Genomic DNA, 21,315 nt, shown 5'->3' with positions numbered 1-21,315 from the left:
GACTTGTGCGTGTTTTATCCGACTAAACATCTCCAGCTGTACACCGTGCATCCAGTCACACTTACGAAGTTACCAGGAAATGCAGGTCTTGGCATGTTTTCCAATCATCTGTTATATGCAAATATCATAGCCCATGTTTTTGTAATTAAAAAAAATTATTTCTGCAGTGTTCCAGCTAACCGTTCTGACAAAAAAGTGAGCAGAATAGACAGCAAGTACATTGTTCCATTTGGCATTGTTGTCTGGTGAATGTAAGGAAAGGAACCCAGTCTTCTTCTCCAGCTTGATGCTGGGAAGGGAAGGGGGATCTTTCCCACAGTTGCTCTGGCTTCTGAAACCCAGCATGACTGCAAAGAAGGTTCCTGCCCCTCTTTTTCCAGCTCCAAAGCTGGTCCTCAAGGTGGGCAGAAGGGGACTGTCCCTGACCTTACATGGGAGTTGCAGTGAAAACTCTACAACTTCTAGCTGGTCTTAAGGTAGAGACATCAACCTTCCCTGTCTGAAGTTCCTGCTTCTGACTTGGCCCTGTGTTTCTGGCTGCTCACCACAGAGCAATACCACCTTCATTATGGCAAGCGGATTCGCTGAAGCCTGTCAGGGTAGTCTTCTGATGGCCACAAATGTGACTACCAAGGCCACTCAAAATGTGTGGACCTCTGAGAATCACACCCAGACTATTCTGAATTCCATGAGCATTCCTACCATTGTCACCGGAAACACCCCAGAGAAGTTGTGTATACTTTGTTAATGTGCAATTGACTGCTCTGGTGTTTGTTTAAAACAGATTCTCTGGGGAAAATAAATGGCATCGCATTGTCTCTTTCACTCCCCCCCCCAAAAAATATTATTTTAATTTGGAGGTGGAATTCAACTTTCAACTGAATAAAACAATACATGCCTCCTTCCCCCAAACACACAAACCATTTTTGCCACTTGAATCTGGAAGAACTCCAGGAATGTTATAGCCTTGGGATATTCCCAGATGTTTTCAGTTGAAAACCCACTGTCTCTATTCACCATGCCCCTAGAAACACATGTCTAAATCACTTTATCCATTTGCGCGCGTACACACACACACACTTATTCTCCTAAAGAAGAAGTTGAAGCCACTGGGTTTCTTAAGATAAACTGATGTATCCAGTTTCTGTTTCTTGAGGAACCTCCAGTAACTATTGGAGGTCCTCCTTAAAAGTTTCCAGTCTAACAATGAACACTTTATCATTGATCTAGCAGAGCTATATGTATCAAGCAGTGATGATGTATCATGTTTTTCTTTCAATATGTTCTCTTTTTGCTATAGAGGAAAGGGAATTATAGGTGATGTCTGTCATTAGAGTCATTAAATGACTATTCATGTCTGTATTTCCTTCTGATCCATCTTGCTGATACTCAGAACAGCATTATTGCAGGATTAGCGTTATCTAAGGAAATCTGTCAGAAAATTACTTCCTTCATAAAAGTGTTAATTCAGAATGAATTGACCTTCTGTGTAAGGGGATTTTCTTTTGGTCAAAGTAACTTAATCCTATCACCCATAAGAAATCTTATGTTGCTTGTCATGTCAAACATATTAGATAATGTAGCCATCATTTAAAACAAACAGTTTGAAAGCATTCTTGTAGTCCTGGTGTTTGAAATTGAACTAGAATGAGTTAATGCCCAACTATAAGCTTGATACTGCTGATATTTGTCTCTTTCTTGAAAATCTTATTTGCAGAGATAATTTTATATTGGTTGGTATGAGACATTTGCTAACAAATGAAAACTTTATACAAGAACTCCTTTAAAAAATGTGTCTATACCAATAATTAATTTGGCCCTCAGTCAGTTCCCATGATCGCCTTTCCAGGTCTAGAAAAATATTTAATATATCTGTCAGATTAATTGGTGCCAGCATCAGTTTTATAGACCCGGGCAGCCTCATGGCCGGGATTCCTCTACCTTGGATCTCTCTCTATAAACTTAGGCAAAAAGGTCTTTTCTCTCTTATTAGATTATTTAAATATGTATTACTGGATATACCATGGTATGCATTGTTTAGTGGGAAAGTAATTCCATCTAATTATGTAGCCCCTCTGCTAGTCACTTGTGGCAAGTAAGAATTTCATATGACCAGGAAAGGAATGCTGATTCTTCTTATTTGTTTAGCCCACAATAATTAGAAAAGGTATGCATAGACAGCTGGGCTATGAAAAATGTTCTGTGAGCTTATTTGCAAAGCCAAGCTAAATAAGAAATTAAAATAATTTTTATTTTATGCTATATTTATTAATATGATCAAATCTCTAAGCAGTTTACATATAAAATATTAGGTCACTTTAGACTATATTATTGAAAAACCAATGACAACTACAAAACAATAAAAAGCCATGCAAAAAAACCTCAGTAAAATGGAGCAATATCATGATTAATTACAACTAATTACAAGCTTGAGAAAGCCTGCATAAACAAGTGTATTTTCAGGAAGTATTTAAAACATGCCACATTTTCTGCCTCTTGAACTGCATGGGGGAGGGTCAGTGCCCCTACTGATAAGGCCCTGCTTCCAAGATGTTATATGGTAACATTCTCTGAGTTGTGGAACGACCACCGAGGCTGCCTCTGAAGATCTTAAAGGTTGGCTGGGCGTATATATTGGGAAGACATTATGCTAGGTATCCTGGTCCTGAGTTGTTTAGGGCTTTGTATGGCAACAACTGAAGCTTGAACATATCTCAGTAACTAATAGGCAGCCAGTGCATGTCTTTTAACACAGGTGTAATGTGAACATGGCTGGTGGCCGTAGTTGTTGCATTCTGCACTAGCTGCAGCTTCTGAACCAAGCGCAAGGGTAGCCCTTTATACAGTGCATTACAGTAATCTGGTCATGAGGTTACCAGTGCATTAACCCTCTTTTCTTCTATAATGGAAAGCAAGACAAGCATACATTGGGTTCTCAGACGGCCTCCCATCTAGGCAATGACAGACCCAGATCTCCCTAGATTCAGCAAGCTTACTTATATGAATATCGTGTGCCTTCAGATCATGCTCTGGGTTGAATCCTTTGCATAACTCATTTGCCAAAAGGTGTGCATGACTTCTAACGGGGATACTGAATCCTCAGATGACGATGCCATAATAGCTTTATCCATCAAATTATGGCAACAATTGACTAACTGGACCGCTTGATCTTAATGTAACAGTTTCCTTTACTATATGCAGAAAGTAGGTGAGAGAAGAGAGGAGATATCTCCAAACTGCCCAGTCAGAACACTGAAACTATTGCTCTGCTTCTAGTGCTATATCTCTTTGCCTTTTGGCATTTAAATCAAATTATAACCTCTAACATTGGAGTGTGTGCCAAAATACACGGCTAAAGTTGAGTCTAGAGCAGATTACACCATCAAAGTGGCTTGAGGGCTTGGAATGAAATTGGGAAATAGTCTTAAATTACTCAAGAAAATACTTGCATTCTTTAATGTTGGCTGTCTGGCTTTTAAAAATATGCATTTTCATGTTTTGCTTTGAAAAAAGATATGGGAATTTAAATACCATTAATCCAAAAGAAGATAATGTGTTGTGACTAGGAAGTCAGGAATGGTTTGCTATATTAGATTGCATTTATTAACATAACTGAGAACAATAATATTGGATATTTTCAATCTGTTGTTCTTTTGTGCAGGAGCCATTTTTACATGTGAACTAGGAAACCTACATGGATCACAGTCTTACAACTGTGTATACAAGTTGCCGGTCCTCAGAAAACATTGCTATCCTGTACTCTCGCATCAACCTGAAAGCAAGAACCAACTTGCTTCCAGCTTAAAAAAGCTTCCTTGCCTGATTTGCTCACAGATGATAGTTGCCAGCCTCAGGAGACCAGATAAATAGCTATTTATAAGCTTGGAGGGCTGTGTCTACTTTGACACTTGTACAAGAAGATGTGGCTAATTGTGGTTTTTTACCATGTGTATCCTTGGCTGAATAAACACATGTATGCTAAGTTACATATGATGTGCCCTATATGTTAACTACATGTTGTTTTCCTGACAGAATTAATGTTCATTTGGGAAATTGTTACATGTGAAGACAGTTAGCATTTTTGCAGCATTATCTTGGTGTAGGTTAAAGTATAATTAAGCTTCATAGCATCCATAGAATTGCAATCCACATGAATGCCTTTGGTACCAGTAAGAAAATGCCCAGTGCAAAGATGGATGCTCAAGTAACTTTTAGAATTTCTGTATCATCATTATCCCTTCTAATAATGACAAACTCAAACAGTGATTTCAAGGGAATTATAGCCAAAATGGAGCCGTTATTAATCAAGGGGATACTAAATGCATGCTAGGGGGACTACCGTGGTTTATAGAAGTACAGAAGGGCCTGTATTTTACTTTTCTGTAGGGTACCAAATTATACATGGTGTGGAGAATGTGGATAGGCAGACATTTTTCTCCCTCTCCCAAAATACTAGAACCCAGGGTCATCCCATGAAGATGATTGGTGGGAGATTCAGGACAAATAAAAGGAAGTACTTCTTCACACAGAGCATAGTTAAACTATGGAATACATTACCACAAGATGTAGTGACGGCCACCAATTTGGATGGCTTTAAAAGGGGGTTGGGTAAATTCCTGGAGGAGAAGGCTATCAATGACTACTAGCCCTGATGGTAATGTGCTACCTCCAGTATCTGAGGCAGTAAGCCTGTGTGCACCAGTTGCTGGGGAACATGGGTGGGAGGCTGATGTTGCATCATGTCCTGCTTTGTTGGTCCTTGGTCGACAGCTGGTTGGCCACTTTGTGAACAGAGTGCTGGACTAGATGGACCCTTGGTCTGATCCAGCATGGCATTTCTTATGTTTTGTTTCAACTACAATGTTGTACCATAGGAATGAATGGCAACCATTGGCTTTTGTGAATAAAAATAAAGGGCTGTATTTGGGGACACTTTGGGGGTATGTTCTAAACCAGCTCCCTGCCCTGGGTAACTACAGTAATTAAGAATCAATCTTGCTTCTGTGTGCAGAGCTCTTTCTTTGGTTCTGTTTCTAGATCACACTAAAGTGTGACAGAATGGGAACTTATATGTGTGACAGCCAGGGCTACATTTTGGTGTTCTGTTGTCATGATCCTTGTTTCGTGCATTAGTTAGGTTAGGACATAGACTAATAATGAAACACTTGCAAATAAACCCATAACAGAGATAAGAATCACGTTTGTTGCTCCACTTTGAAAGCTCAGGTTACGGGGCCAGAACAATTTTCAACTTTGCATTTAATTGAGACATTACCGTGGTTCAGCACTTCACCTTCTTCTGCATTAAAACATAGCTGCAGTTTATTTTAAGATTAGCATTTCCTGTTAGTTTCCAGTAAACTCCAACTGATGTTTATTGCAAACCAGGATATATTCATATTTAATGTTTTATTTCAGAAAGAAGTCATGTTGGCAAGGGACATGATTTGAATCTAAGACCAAGGTTGAAAGTTGATATAGTATCTTTTAGTCTGCAAAAAACTAAAATGTTTCCTTAAAATGTGAGTTTTAGGTGGAGTCCCTTTCCCAGAAGATGTTTGCCTAGGGACCTCACAGCTTGGCAAATGCTCTGAAACATAATCTTTCAGTGCTTTCAGTGGTCCTGTCTCATTTATTTGCAGCCAAAGAAATGGAGGAAGAATTTTTAAGAAATGCAGCTTTTCTCAAGCTTTAGAACAGGCAGTCAACCTGATCGGCAACATACAGGCCCTTCTGTATTTCTGTTGGAGCACAAAAGCAAATGTTGTGGGTCCAGCAATCCAGACTAGGTCTACAAATAACTTGTTTCGGGGCTTTGGAGGCTGAATCTGTCAAAGCCAACGGTGCCGGCCATCTGTTCTGGAGACTCTGTACATGCAGCTTGCTGTTGTATATAGCTATCCTGTGGCTCAGGACCAATATATTTTGCTTGATACAACATGTCTCCATTATTTTTCCAGACCTTTATTGTGACCGGGACAAGCATAAATGGGTTTCAAGATCTCTCTAAAAATCGAGAATCTATATTCATGTCAAATGTTGGGCCCCAGGTTGTCCAGTATAGAAATCAGGCATCTTTTTTCCTAATCACCTGAAATGGATGTTCTTTCCAAGTAATTCTGTTTCCTTGCTTCTTTCCCATCATGTGTGTGTTTAATGTTAACTTCATTGTGCACACAGGTTATCCAACACATTCTTAGATTTTAGTAACTAATGTTCTTTTCCCTTAAAGGGAGTTAAATGCCAAATTTTAAAAATATACTAGATGAATGTCTTGTCACGTAGTATTCCTTTATACATTCCCCAAATGTATTTTCAAAAAGTTTATGCTGCATTTTGAATGTTTATTTTCAGGCAGGGGTGGGGTGAGGGAGTCTCCTCCCTGTTTTTCACTGAAAAGGATAAACAGCCTTTTATTTTAATACTCCTCTATGGGTTGTTTTGGAGTCAATTTATTTGGCACCACTTTCTAGCTGAATTGAGTTAGGATCTAGGTATATTAAAAAGAAAATAATAGTTCCACTAACAATTTTAGAGGGACTTGGCATGAAGTGTCTCATCAGCTGTAAGTTGATCCACTTTCCCATGCTAAATTAACTTTATGGGAGAATCCAGTCTTGAAAAGAGAGGGCCTTTTACATGGAGGAATTGGGCTGATAGTGGAATTTATACTTTAGATCAGTTAATAGGATCAGATATGAGTTTTTATCATTTTTCATCATTGATTAGATATCACACTTTTTAGTGCTAATTGACAGTTTATTCAGCTACAGCATTTGTTGCAATCTACATATGTTGGAGTCGATGGCTCAGTTCAGTCGACATGTTAGTCAACCGTGGTTTTAGAACTCCATGGTGGAGTTTTTGCACTACTGTTGAGAAATATCATCTTGCAGGAAATCTCCATACAACGGTGGAGCTTTTTTGGGAAAACACTCCATGCAGAATATCAACGCTCTTGCAGAGGAGAGTTCCTACACAACCGTTGTGTTGTGTGTCATGTGGTGGGCTCCATGGAGTTTTCCCCGTGTCTACAGAGTCGCCAGGCAAGAGTGGCAGAAACCCCAGCTACTCTTCCCAGCAGGGCTCTGTAGGCATGGGAAAGAATTCCATGCCAGGATGCACTTGGGGAGCCCTGATCATGCCATCCCTGGGTGGGGTGCCTCGATCGCAGCGCCCCGCGTGTTCCCAGGGATGTGCATGTCCCTTCGCCCACCCACTCCGACCCGCGATCCATGTGGATATTGTCTCAAGGGCATGGAAAGAGCTCACCTGATGCTCTCAGGGGGAGCCTGAGCTCATTCCATCCCGTTGTGGTGTTCTCCAGTTGCTTTGCAGGGCAGGGCCAAAGGATGTCTCCCGCGGCTGGATGTATAACGTCAAAACTCAGGCGAAATCCATCCACCAATTTGGGGAGGGGGTGCAACAATCTATCCTGCAGCTGTCACGAGCTGGACAAATTCCTGCACCTCCTGGCCCCATTCGCCAGAAAAGAAGGGGAATTGGACGCACAAGCATCTCTCCTGCCACTGCAAAGCATTCCCCTTCTCTTCTGGCGAATGGGGATGGAACGCACAAGAATCTGTCCTGCTTGTGACAGTTGCAGGACAGATCATAGTGCCCGCACAGTGCCCCTCCTTCCCTGTGGGGCCATGGCAACAGGGAACGGGGCAGCATTGCTATTGCTTCCTACTTCCCTGTTGCTATGGTCCCAATGGGGAAGGGTGTGTCGGCACTGAGCTATGTGACCCCCTGATTGGGAGGATGTCGCTCCATGCTGACCTGTCCTTAGCTGATGGATGGTGCCCTGATACTCAAGGAGAATGTTCTGCAGCCTCTTGTTTCTGCAGCAGGGTGGTGTGTTTTCCTCCATGCGTGGCTGTCACAGAAGCAAGAGGCTGCAGAACAGTCTTCTTGTGTGTCAGGGCACCAGATCTATCCACCAGTGAAGTGTCAGTGCCAAGTGACATCCCTGTCGTCTGTCCCTGCACGGCCACCGCAGCAAGAACAGGCGGATGCATCTCCTCCAATGACAGGGGAGGCAATGTGCCCACTGGAGTGACAGGGCATTGGTTCCACCTCAAATGTCAGGAGGCGTGAGGCTTCCGTCGCGCCATGGTCGTCACTAGAGAAAGAAGCAGAGGCATCTCACCTCCTGACAGGAGGTGGAATGAATGTGCTGTCATCACTCTGGCAATGGCCGTTGTATGTCTCCACATGATGTGTCTCTCCTACCCCTACCCCCAGAATGGTAGTGCCTCGATGAGGTAAGCAGGAACCAGTCCCTCCATTCGGTGGGGAGGGGTGGGGGAGAAATGACTACTCAACGAAGTTATTATTATTATTATTTATTTATATAGCACCATCAATGTACAAACAATGTACATTGAAGCACTTATTGCTGATATAGGGTGCGTTTGGACGACACTTTAATCCATGGAGTGTGACTACTCTACTCCACGGAGCACTACTTCTGTGTTGCCCAAGCGCAACACGCAAATAGTAATCCATGGAGTGGACTATTCACACTCCATGGATTAAAGTGTCGTCCAAACGCACCCTATATCAGCAATAAGTGCTTCAATATCTCCCACAGCATTAGAGGAATTAATTGGGGTTTTTTTTACAGAAAACTAAGCCTGCAATAACTGTTTATAAAAGCCTCTTTGAATGTAATAAAATAGGCATTCAGTATGTCAAAGAGGAATGGAATAGGAAGTTGGAATGCTCTATTTCTGTAGATTTAAAATTGAGGCTGATTCAACAAAAAATGATGTTTTGTGCATTTTGGACACCACAGAGATTTGTTAAGCAGAAACCAGGTAGCTCTGCCAGATGCTGGTGATGTAATGAGGACAATATTGCATTGTGGTCTGTGTAATTGGACATGTCCTGCAGTGCTTCTTTTTGGTTGGAAGTCATTACTTGTATACATTTTGTTCTTGAAAAATCTGTGATAATGGTGGGTGTTCGTGCACTCTTAAATTACATCCTTGTAATGCGGGGATTAATAGATGGGCAGCAAAAGTGGATACCGAGAGCCCTTACAGTTGCAAAGAGGTCTGTCTGCTCCACCCTCTATTTTGCATATACCATCAGCTTCAGAATATCCACCTTTACTTTCCAACAGCTTTTGGCTTTAGAAAGTGCAAATATGAGAGATTGCAAATGCACTATGGAAAGAAAGCCTAAGCTAACCTAGTTCATTGTTGCAATTTTGACCCTACAGTGTTCCAGAAAATTAAGAAATATCCTGCAGTGTTGATCCTTGTTGATTAGCTTGATCCCATCCCTTGACTGCTTTCATTATAATTTTGTGGTAACAATATTGACTAAATGGATATATCAGATTATTATTATTATTATTATTATTATTATTATTATTATTATTATTTACCATATCACTCCCTAGATTTGTCTTCTTCTTTTTTAGTTTTAGTTCTGTACTTGAATGTAAGTAGGGTATCCTCATTATAGAAGTTACTAAGCTTGAGGAAGCTTGTTTGATTTTAGCACATGTTTTGTGTAAATCTGGGTGCTTTTCTTTCTTTCTTTATAGTGATCCAGCTGCTAAAGCTCTGTGGGAGTCCTTAATGAATCTCAAACAGAAAGAAGCAGTGATGGAAGTTAGGAGACACCTAGTGGAAGCTGCAAGCAGAGAAAATTTGCCAATCAAGATGAGCATGGGTAAGCTTTGGAGGCTGCATGTGCCTGCAACTAACTAGCTGGGAGGTGGAATGTGTCAGCAGCAGCCCATCTTCGTCAATGTCCAACCATTTAATATATTTAGGTTATTTTCACTGGCTCAGCCATTAATCTTTCTGAAGTCACTTTGCTTTTTAACGAATCTGAGTTTGTTAACATGTGCTCTGGAACTTACTGGTTTAGCGGCCATTTTTTTTAAAATGGATTCAAACAGTTATACAATTGTAGCCTGATAATACACTCAGATAAATATATAAAGTGTAATGGCTTTGACACTTTGAATTATGAACCTGGGGAGGGTGTTTAGCTAGGATGGGGTTCTTATTGTGTCCAAGCACTGGGGATTTCTCGCATTCCATTTAAGGCTGCTGCTTCTTGCCCGACATGGCAACTCTCACCGAATGCCATGCTCGTTTTTTGGTTCTGTCTCCCATTTTACAGCTATTTGCATGGAGGAGATACTTATATAAGAGCACTTGGGACACTATCTTGCTGTGCAAGTACAAATGTCTTGTGCTTCCTGTATATTAAACATATACAGGAGTTATGTTTAATATACCATCTTTACATCACAGTCTTTGGTATTTGGGGGGTGGGTGTTTGATGTGTATTTATTGCATTTTTTTTTGTAAACTGCTGACGTACTTTATCTTATGTACAACCCCTAAATGGTTAGTTAGGCCCAGTCCAAATGGTAAGCAGATTTGGATCAACTTTGTTATCTGAAAGCATTTGTCTCCCAAGCTATTCAGTAATTCCTCAGCTGGTCCTGAGAAGGCTGGGAAAAATGTTGAAGAGCTAAACTGAATTGCCGAAGGTCAGGGGCATGTTAGTGACCCATATTGGCTCAGTGTTGCTTAGAGATGGCTAATGCTGGATTGTTTTGTACCTTCTGAAAATGTCCTTTAAATACCCCACCTCCCTTCAGCTACTGGTTTCTGGAAACTGCTTCTTGCTCTTCAGGACTATTGGGAGTGAATTGTGATATTGAACTTCTTTGCAGCATACACATATTGCTTCAATATCCAGACCCAAATGGCAGCATTAAAATGGAGTGTGTACATCACTCCAAACGCTGCCTGAGAATCAGGCTTCCAAATTAATGTTTAGCAGCAATCGTCTGCAGTAGACATAATAAATACTTTCTTTCAACATTGGGCATTTGAAAACATTTTTTTTTCTTTTGAAATCCTCAGTGTTCAAGGCAGAGTAAAAAGGTTCATCTTTTCACTTTAAAGACTTAACGATGTTACCAATTTTAGTTAATTATAACCCCCTTGTCAAAACTGCCCTGAGGCTACATCTGAACAAGCAGTTTTGTTATCTGTAGAAGTGGTGATGGGTAGAGGTAGTTTCGAAATGCACTGATCACTCAATTCATGCACTTTCAAAGAGTTTTTTTAGTATATATGGACCATTGGACCATGTTTTGAAGTAAAATTAGGGCATATTGTGCACAGATACTTAATATTCCAGGTAATTAGAATTGGTAAAATTCCCCTAGAGCTTTATTCTTCCATTTTTCAGGCCTAGGACTCAACTCCTCAACTTAATTTATGACACAGAACAATCTCAAATTTTGCTGTCATGAATGTCAACCATTCTTTTATACCTTTTCCTCCTGTTTTCTCACATTGCCATCCTGTTTATTTTACCTCATCTTTACCCTTCTCTTATTCTTTCTCCTTTAACACCCCCCCCCCAAATCTCACCTTGGCTCACCTTGCGTCAACACAGAATCCAGCAGTTGAAGCTTCATAACTTGTGATCCACCAAGTTTAACACTGTCCAGCAATTCTACATTAAGGCTTAGCAGACTCTCGACAGCCCCTCCTTCCCCTCTTTTTATAGTCCCAGGCAGGCAGCTAAACCTGGATGCTCCTCAAGCCCTTGGTGGACCACCATGTGTGGTTGCTACGAAGCCATTAGCTTGGTCACAAATTGGCCATCTTGCTATAGCGTTGTGGAAGACCATAACCTAACTGAAATTCTGCTGCATGGTGAAAACATTTTGCCATTCTCCTGAGTTGACAAGAACTGGAAAATAACCTCCATTTACTAATGGCATTTAATGAAGTAGGTCCTGGAAAGCTTATGGCAGAATAAATTTGTTAGTATTTAAGGTGCCACAGGACCCTTGTTTTTCCCAAGGCAGAATCCAATGTCACACAAGTGGTCTTTCATTCTTCCTATTCCTCCCTGCAGCCCTCTGTGCCCTATGAAAATCTGCTCCAGAGACCCCCCAATCCTCTGGGGCAGGTTTTGAGGGAACGCAAGGGAGGGGAAAGGGAAGGAGTGAAACTACTTGACCCCATTCCTCCCTTTTCCCCCTTCCTGAAAACAAAGTTTAATTGAAATAAGGCTTCTAAGAGGGAATGTATACTTGTGTTTGTATGTGATTTCCACAACTTTGGTAGTTTCAAATAAGAGCATAGCAGAAACCAACATTCTCCCAAATTAATTTCTTGTTACTCCTCTTTATCCTTACTGATAAATACTTTCTGTAATCTTAGCTAACCGAACAGAAGAGAAGGACCCTAGACTAGGGAGCCATCGGCTCCTCATGGCCTAAAACAAAGCTGCTCTTTTATCATTCTGTGTTTTATAAGTTTGGTTTTTGTAATATTAAATTGTAAACTCTCTTGACAGAAAAGTGGTTTTTAAATGCACTACATAAGATAAATCAATAATAAAGAAGTCCTGGAGTAACATTTGACAGGACATCAAGTATCTTTCTGACAAAAGGAAAATTCCAAAATTAGTGCAATACCTTTATTAAGCCTACGTCACAAAATAATGTTGAAGCTTTTCAGGTACAGTATTTTATTACTTTTGAGTAGGCCTAATAAAGATATTGGACTAATATGGATTTTAGCCAATATGTCTGCCTTCACTCTCTGACAAGGCAAATGTCCAGGAGCCCACTACTTAAGTGCATGGGGATAGAACATTATTCCTTTATAATGGATGAATTCAGCTGTGTGTGCTTGCATGTGTGTGCAATGTGTGTCAATTTCTCTTATACCTTAGCATGACCAAAAATTAGAACCTAAGGATGTAAGAACATACTTAGAGAAGCAGGCTTGATTCTAAGTGGCTCTCACTTCCATTGGGAACTGGGGAGTTTATGGGCAGCATAAATCAGCTGGAGGAAGTACAGGAACTGCTTTGTCAACAAACTGGCAAGGTGAGCAGTGTGGGGCAGGTTCCTAGAGCACATCTTTATTTTTTCCTCTTGGGTGACATACACTCTTGTGGGAAAAACTTCAAAATGCATGTATTCTTTGCACTCATTGAAAACTAGTTTAGGCATCATAAAATTCCAGAAACTAAAAATAGCTGGTTTTACCCAATAATCCCTTGGACTATTTTTTTCAGGACCTATAACTGAAAGGATATATTTGATATATTATTTTCTAACTGGGTTGCATCAGTTATGTTATTTTAACACACTTGAGAATATTACGTCCCCGAAAGAAAGTTCTATTCTATTTACAGCTTCCCGAAACAAAGAAGTGTTGTTCTTTCAGTAGAAGTGCTGCTGCTTCTTTTCCCAGTCCTCACTTCCTTCAGTGATCAGATGCATATCTTAGAATGCTTCTGAAAGTGATGGTCCATGATGCTTTTGTTTGAAGCTTTGCTATTAGCATATTATTTGGCAGCAAAAGACACTTCGCTACAAATGTCGTTCTGTGGCTTCAGAAATGGCCTGTCTTGCTTGGCAGTTTTAACAGAGAACCATAAATCTAAACTGTGCCTGAATCCCTTTATTATGTCCGTTTATTGGCATGTTGAATGATGAAAGCTGAAACACCGGGAGGATAACAGAAACAAAGTGCTCTCTTCTGTTACTCTAACCCTCCATTAATGGAAGAAAGCCTCCTCAGTTCTTTCCTAGTAAACTATGCAGAATGCAACCTGAAAGACTAAAGCATCTCATTAAAGAGTGTAGGGCGGACCTAGCTTACAGTAACAATATACTGATGCAGCAGGCTTTGTGAAAGAGGCTAGGACAAGGCTACTGTAAATCTCCTAAATAGTTTGTAACTATCTGGCAAAAAAGAAAGGAAGGAAAACATCAAAGGAAATGGCAGATTTGTTGGGGTAAGGTATGTCTGAACTTTGTCTGGGATCATGAAAGAATAGAAAAGGCAGAAATATGATCAGCTTCAGACATTATGAAATGAGGGAGATGGGATGGAAAGGCTACTCGTGGCTCCTGTTCTCCACAGTTTGTAATGCTTGAAATGTGAGCACCTCGCTCTCACACATGCATGCACGTGTGCCATTGTGCAGGGAGCTGTAGAACATCCAATTCAAACATTACAAAGAAGCACAGAGAAGAATTGTCAGGGTGCTGCCTGATGCCCCCTTCATGAGAACGTAAAAAGAGCCATGCTGAATCAGACCGAAGGCCTATCTAGTCCAGCATTCTGTTCTCACAGTGGACAACTAGATGCCATGAAAATCCCACAAGCAGGACGTGAATGCAATACCACACTTAGGTTTCTCAGCAACTGGTATATTTATATTACTGTAGGTATATTAGACATCCATGAATTTGTCTAATCTTTTAAAATTGCTCAAGTTGGTGGCTGTCATGACATCTTGCGGTAATGAATTCCATAGTTTAACTATGTACTGTATGAAAATGTACTTCCTTTTATCTGTCCTGAATCACCAACCTTTCAGCTTTACTGAATGTTCCTGGGTTTTACTATTATGAGGGAGTGAGGGGAATCGCCATATCTACTTTTGGCACACCTTACATAACGTTATCCATCTCTATCATGTCACCCCTCACTTGCTGTGTTTTTAAGCTAAAGATCCCACAAAGTTATAACCTTTCCTCTTATAGTAGTTGCTCCAGACTCTTGTGACCAGAACTGTACACAGTAAGTGTGGGTGCTTCATAGATTTGTAAAAGGCATTATGGTATTGGCAGTTTTATTTTTATTTCCTTTCCTGAAACATACAAGTTGCTTTTTTCACTTTAGCTGCACACTTCAAGATCCATTTCCTCATCAATTACCGCCAGCTTAGACCCATCAGTGTATACATGAAATTAAGATTATTTCTCTAATGAGGATCATGTTACACTTGCTTATGTTGCTGTTTATTTTAATGACCATCCCTTCAGTTTACAGAGATCATTTTAGAGCTCCTTGCTTTCTCTTTTTGTTTTAATCATCTTAAAATAATTTGGTGTTGTTGGCAAACAGGGACACTTTACGGCTCGCGCCTAACTCAAGGTCATTTATGGTAAAGTTAAAAAGCACTGGTCCCAATGCAGATCCTTGAGGGAACCCTCTCTTTATATCCTTCCACTGCAAGAACTGTTTATTCCTGCTCTCTGCTTTCTGTTCTTTAACCAGTTACAATCCATAAGAGGACCTCTCCTCTTATCCCATGACTGTTAAGTTTGATCAGAAGTCTTTGGTGAGGAGCCTTGTCAAACGCCTTTGGGAAGTTCAATTAAACAGTGTCTACTGGATCACCCCTATCCAGATGCTTTTTTTAAAAAAATATATGTTACCCTTACCCTTGCAGAAGTCACATTGATCCTGTGTGCTTGAAAATTTTATCTTTAATAATGCTCTCCATCAGTTTACCCAGAAGAGACATTAAGCTAACTGGCCTGTAATTTTCCAGATCCCCCTTGGATCCCTGATTTTTTGTTTTTGTTTTTTAAAAATGATATTACATTGACCAGTTTGCAGTATTCTGATAAAGAGACTCCTCTTGGGGCCCTGTTACATATTTTGCTAGAAAGTTAGCAATTTCACATTTGAGTTCTTTAAGAACTCTCCCATTGTTACCATCTGGACCCGGTGATTTGTTGTTTTCAATTTGTCAGGAAGGTCTTGAACCTCATCTCTTGGCGCCGCCATTTGCCTCTGTTTCTTAGACTCTCCCTTCCTAACAATATCAGTTTAGGGATGGGTATCCACTTTACATCTTCTGCAGTGAAGACGGGCACACAAAAATCAGCTTCTCTGTAATCTCCATATCCTCTTTAAGTACTCCTTTAACTCATTTGTAAGACCAGCTACCTCTGTAACAGGTTTCCTGATTCTGACATAATAAATTATTGATTTATTGTTGATGTTGATATTTTTTATTGATATGATCTTCAAAATCCTTTTATGCATTCTTTATTGTTTGCTTCCATTTTGCATTGGGTCGGGAGATCCATTTTGCATGAGAGCCGGTGTGGTGTAGTGGTTAAAGTGTTGGACTGGGAGTTGGGAGATCTGGGTTCTAGTCCCCACTCAGCCATGGAAACCCACTGGGTGACTTTGGGTCGGTCACAGACTCTCAGCCCAACCTACCTCACAGGATTGTTGTGAGGATAAAATGGAGAGGAGGATTATGTATGCTGCCTCAGGTTCCTTGGAGGAAAAAAGGCAGGATATAAATGCAATAATAATAATAATAATAATGTTTTTATTCTCATTTGGGTAAGACTTCCATTTCTGAAGGAAGCTTTCTTTTCTCTAACTGTTTCCAACTATAATAGCTTCCATGTCATAATATTGCAAGTTTCTCTGAGGGTGAAATAAAACAATGCAAAAGAGATGTGACTGCCACTGAAACAGCTGTCCTGAATCTCCTTCCCTCCGCCCTACTTCATGACACCTAGTAATCAAATTATGTGTGCTGTGGTGTCATTGTTCTGTGAGTTTCCCTACCCTTACAAGTGGCAGGAAGTAGCCTCAGTTTACAACTGCACTATAGCATGAATATTGACAAGTTCATTACAAAATACTTCAAGAGGAAAATAAAGAATCTGGTGAAAGCGTGGGAGATATTTCAGTGGCTTTGGACTGCCATCTGTTGAGACATTGCATGAATTAAGGACCAAATGGGAAGAATCCAATGGTGTCCGTGTACTAGCACTGTTGATGTTGCAGTAGCATAAATGAATGCTTGAGTGACATCAGTAGTGCCTGTTAGCTTTATGGGAAATTTGGCGTCATGACAATAGCAAAAAAGGGACTATGAGCTCCATCTCACCTAGGAAAAAACGCTGGCTACCGTCGCTTCTCCGCTCCTGGTTTCGTCACTCAGTTACTTCCTGTTTGAAAACAGGAAGTAAATAACGAGCATGAGGCCCATTCAGTCGGGCGTTGTAATCATGCTGCTTCTACCACACACAGCAGGAGAAAGCAGCAACTTCTGGTTTTAAAAATGTTTTGGACTTTTTCTGTTTTTTCTTGCTGCGCAAGGAAGGCCAGACAAGGCAGAAGGTGCACAGGAGGCAGACAACGTCATGTGAGGGACCTACAAAAAATCTGTGAGTGTCCAGTAACAATCATACAATAAAATGCTCATCTGACGGAGCTCTATTTCCCTTTAAAACAAAGCACCTGAAGAATGCACACCTTGCTTTCAATCAAAACTGCACTCCTGAAAGTCTCCCGGGAATGTAATTTTGCTTGGAACAGGGTACATTCTCCCCTGCACAGCTAGGTTTAAAGGAAAAGCTGCAGTGCTGCCAAACTTGTCATTGCACTAGCAAGTGCTATTGATCTCACACAAGTATTGGGTAAACTAGTGCATGGACACCGTTGGATCCTTCCCAGTGTTCTTGTAGGAAGAGGAGAAAATTACTGACTTCAGTGGCTTGTCCTCGGAGGATGGGGGAGATAGTGGTCAGCTGGATGTGGCTGAGAGGTCTTACTTTGCCTACCTTCCAGCTGCAATAAAGCGTCATTTGTCTGAAGTTTTTAATCTTAATGTTTAGTTGTAGATGAAAAACTGAAACAGAGGGATACTGATATTAGATTACAACTATGTACTGACAAATGTGTAATACATATCAGATTTGCGTTCCGAGCTAAATCGCTTTTCAGTTACCCTTATAAATCATTAAAAAATTGGAAACACAATATGGTTTTTAGAATCCCATGCGGAGACATTTACAAGCCTAATATGCTGGTAGAGTGTTATCTTTGCATATTAAATTGTGGCTGGCATATAGACACAGAACTATTTGGCTGACCTTACTGTTTATTGTAACTAGGGAGTTTTCTGACAATGGACTTTTTGTGTGTGGATGTGTGGCTTTTGGGATGAAGCTGTGTCTCTAATCTCAAGCTTTTGTTGGAAGATAAGAAACTTAAATACCTAAACATGAATTCATAGCCAAGTATCTTTACTCATCTAGCTGCTGATTTATTTATTTTGAAATAAAGTTAATCATACTTAAAAGGAAACAACTGTGTTGATCTTGATTCTTGAGAAAGGGTAACATGCAAATTCAATTTTGAGTGATCTTATATTGTAATTTAATGTAGTTAAAATTAATATATTAATTTTAACCCAATGGCCTGGTTTACATGTAACAGTATTCCATGGTTTATATAAACCATGGTTTGCTGCCCTCTCTAGGGTTTGTCTGGCAAAAATCAGATAAACCATCTTTTGTTTTCTCAGTCCCTGGTTTGTTCACTTATTTATTTAAAATATTTCTTGGCTGCCTTTTAGGGCTGAAGCCTGCCAAGGTGGCTTAGAGCAACAAAATACATTAAAACAATTAAAATATTAAAAGCGATAAAAAGCACAGTAAAACAGCAATATAACAACAATAAAACCAGCAGGAGCAGCAATGGAAATAACAGCAGCAACTGCAATCTTTTCAAGAGAAGATCAAGGTAAAATAATTTGTTTTCAAGGACTTCTTAAAAGCCTGCAGTGCATGGCAGATCTCTAATAGCAAGTTATTCCAATAGTCCAAAGATGTGGGGTCACTGCAGAGAAGGCCCTCTCACTTGTAGTCACCCACCTAACTGCTCTCATGGGTGTGCAGATGAGAAGGCCTCTCTTTTGGATCTTAATGTGCAGGAGACTAATATAAGTGAAAGCAGTCCTTCAAGTAACTTGGTTCCAAACAGTTTAAGGCTTTAAAGGTCAAACCCAGCACTTTAAATCAGGCTCAGAAACACACCGGTAACCAATGTAGCTGGTGCAGTAAGGGCATTATGTGATCGAACCTCCAACACTCAGGCAGCTGTAGTAGCTGAAATTTCTGAACCACCTTCAAAAGCAGCCCCAAATACAGTGCATTGCAGTAGTCCAGCCTGGATGCCACTAGTATGTGGATAACTTAGGCAAGTTCCATCCTCTCCAGATAGGTAAGCTGGTATGTAATGTACTCCTGGACACCTAGGTTTTCGCAGTTAGTGCAGAGTTCAGGAGGACTCCCAGACTACATACTTGGTCTTTTGGGGGTTGTTTGTTTTCCTCCTCCTTCGCCTGCTCGTTCCCTGTATCCTAACTGCCTTTGTGGCACTGCAGTACTGGCATGTAAAGAGACTGAATTTTTTTACTGTTCTTGTCTACTGCCACTGTAGCCTGGCAAAACAACCCAGGATTCTGGGTTGCATGTAACAACAACCCATGGTTTAAAGAACCTGCAGTTGGCAATCCACCAACAAACCAAGAGTTCTCTTCATGGATTCTTTGTGGTTAGCAAGCCGTAATTAACCCATAGCTCCAGGTTCACACATAATGACAGACTATGATTGAACACACCATGTTTTATTATTACGTGCGAACCATGTCAATGGGGCTGTTTGCATGCAACGATAACCTATTTAAAAATTGGGTTGTTGGGGGACATCCAAGTGCGCTGCTTGCAGTGCTGCTGCCTCTTCCAGTTTACTCCATAATCCATAATTGGCTCCTGCTCAGTGTGACATCCGAACTCAGACTGCTGGGTTGTTTAGGGGCTAAAAAAGCCAGCGGTTAACTCAAGAACAAACCATTGGTAAATAAAGGAAAAGGGGCAGCACAACTGCTCTCTCCTGCTCAGGCACGACAACCTATCAGATTTCACACTGACCCTGTTCAGCCAACACATTAAGCCATGCTGGTTAACCATTTTGGTCATCATTACACGTGAACTAGATCATTTGCCTGTTCTTGAAGAATTTTTTATTCTGTTAGTCCTCTGCTCATTTTTATGTTGCTTTTTGCCCATGTGTCAAAGGATTGTGAATCTTTAGAAAATGCCTTTCTCCAGTAGTCCTTGGGCCTGTAGTATATAGGGTGATGTCAGGACTCACACGGCTGCTCCAGATAATGTCTTCTCCAGTGACAAAGATAGTTGTTGTCAATCTATTTGTAAATTATTGAAAAATTGAAGAATATACATTTTATTAGCCAATAAAACCAATTAATAATCAATAACCTATAATATGTTGGTAACAGTAAATCCAGGGACTTCCCCTTCCTGCATTACTTGTGTGAAGGGGGCACCATGAAATCATTTGCCTATCCACATCCCCCTTTGTTATTTCTGATCCGAATGGAGAAAAAAGTAGTGATTCCTTGCACAGCATTTGCATGCAGGGGAATCCTGCTGTTATCCCCAGTCACAAATCAGAGTTAATGGCAGTGTTACTTCCAGGGGCCCTTCCTCCTCCTCCAAGGTAACAGAAGTCTACATTTTTGAAGGGGGGCTGTACTAGTTATGTCTGTCTGTCTGTCTCTCTCTCTATATATATATTATCAGTTAACAGATGCTACAGGCTAATGGATTTCGGAGCTAAAATGTTTAAAAGTAATAATGACAGTTCTATCAGTTTGTTTGAAGTGCATATCTTTATTAAGCAGAAGAATTTTTTTTTAAGTAAATAATATATCTGCTGGAAAAACAAGGGATGTCAGCCATATATGCCCAGATGTGGTTTAATCTCTTCATCTATGGCATCTTCTGTATAATTACATAAACAAATTGTTCGTGTGGGATGTAGTTGGTTACTGCCAGTGATAAACTACTGGCTTATCCTGAGAATGGGTGGAAGAAATGTTCTCTGGTAAAGAGCTGGTCTAATTGGGGGTGGGATCATCCAGAGATCTTTATCTTTGAAGGATCCATGGTGCTGTTCATTAAAGATGATCAATTTGTCACAGGTAATGTTTCTGAGTTTGGGAGTTAGTGAATATTATTCTCCTCCCGCCGTAGTTTAAACTGGCTCCTGCTGGCCCCAAGATGGGACTTTTGGGCTGGGCTATGAAGCTGGATAGTTCCTGGGATCCTCCACTTTCTGCTCTCTCGCGCGATGGGTGTGTGTCTCCAAATGCACACGGGGATTGGGTGCTGCTGCCAGGAGTTGAGGCATTTAGCAGGGGATGGAATAAAAAAAGGTCTGGGAAGGTGGGGGTGGACTGGGTGGTGATTAGCCCATGGGTTGCCAGGAGAGACTGATTGAGTCCTGAGGCTGGGGTGATCATATGCAGAGCCTGGTATCTGGGGTCTTAGTTCCCTTACTGCAGGGCTGCCCGTGGTCTCTCAGGAGCTGTGAGCTTGCTACCTTTGCTACTGGTATTCATATATTGGGGGCACTGTGTTGTTGTGTGGATGTTGAGGGGATGTGGTGTCATGGCCACACCTCCAGATTTGCCGGAATGGGTTCAGTCTCTTTGTTTCCAGCTGGTGTAGGAGTATCATCTCTGCCACATCCTAAAATTGGTGGGCAGTGTCCTTAAGAAAGCCACTCTCTCTTGGCTTTAGCCCCCATATACAATATGTTTTGGGATAATAATATTTTATACCATATGGGGTTGTTGTGAAGAGTATAACAAGAAAATCTATGTGAAAAA

General features: G+C 40.7%; 1 protein-coding gene across 1 annotated transcript in view; it reads left to right on the top strand.

Moving 5' to 3' along the window:
* The window catches only part of SCFD2 (sec1 family domain containing 2), a 189,363-nt gene that overhangs the window by 17,830 nt on the left and 150,218 nt on the right, over positions 1-21,315 (top strand). Inside the window, exon 3 of the mRNA XM_063135774.1 lies at positions 9,560-9,687. Coding sequence (XP_062991844.1) covers positions 9,560-9,687 — 128 coding nt within the window. The remainder of the gene's footprint in view (positions 1-9,559; positions 9,688-21,315) is intronic.

Source organism: Elgaria multicarinata, chromosome 10 (genome assembly GCF_023053635.1).
Source record: "Elgaria multicarinata webbii isolate HBS135686 ecotype San Diego chromosome 10, rElgMul1.1.pri, whole genome shotgun sequence".
NCBI lineage: Eukaryota > Metazoa > Chordata > Lepidosauria > Squamata > Anguidae > Elgaria > Elgaria multicarinata.
The sequence above is the reverse complement of the archived record's forward strand: the minus strand, read 5'-3'. Positions and strand labels throughout refer to the sequence as shown.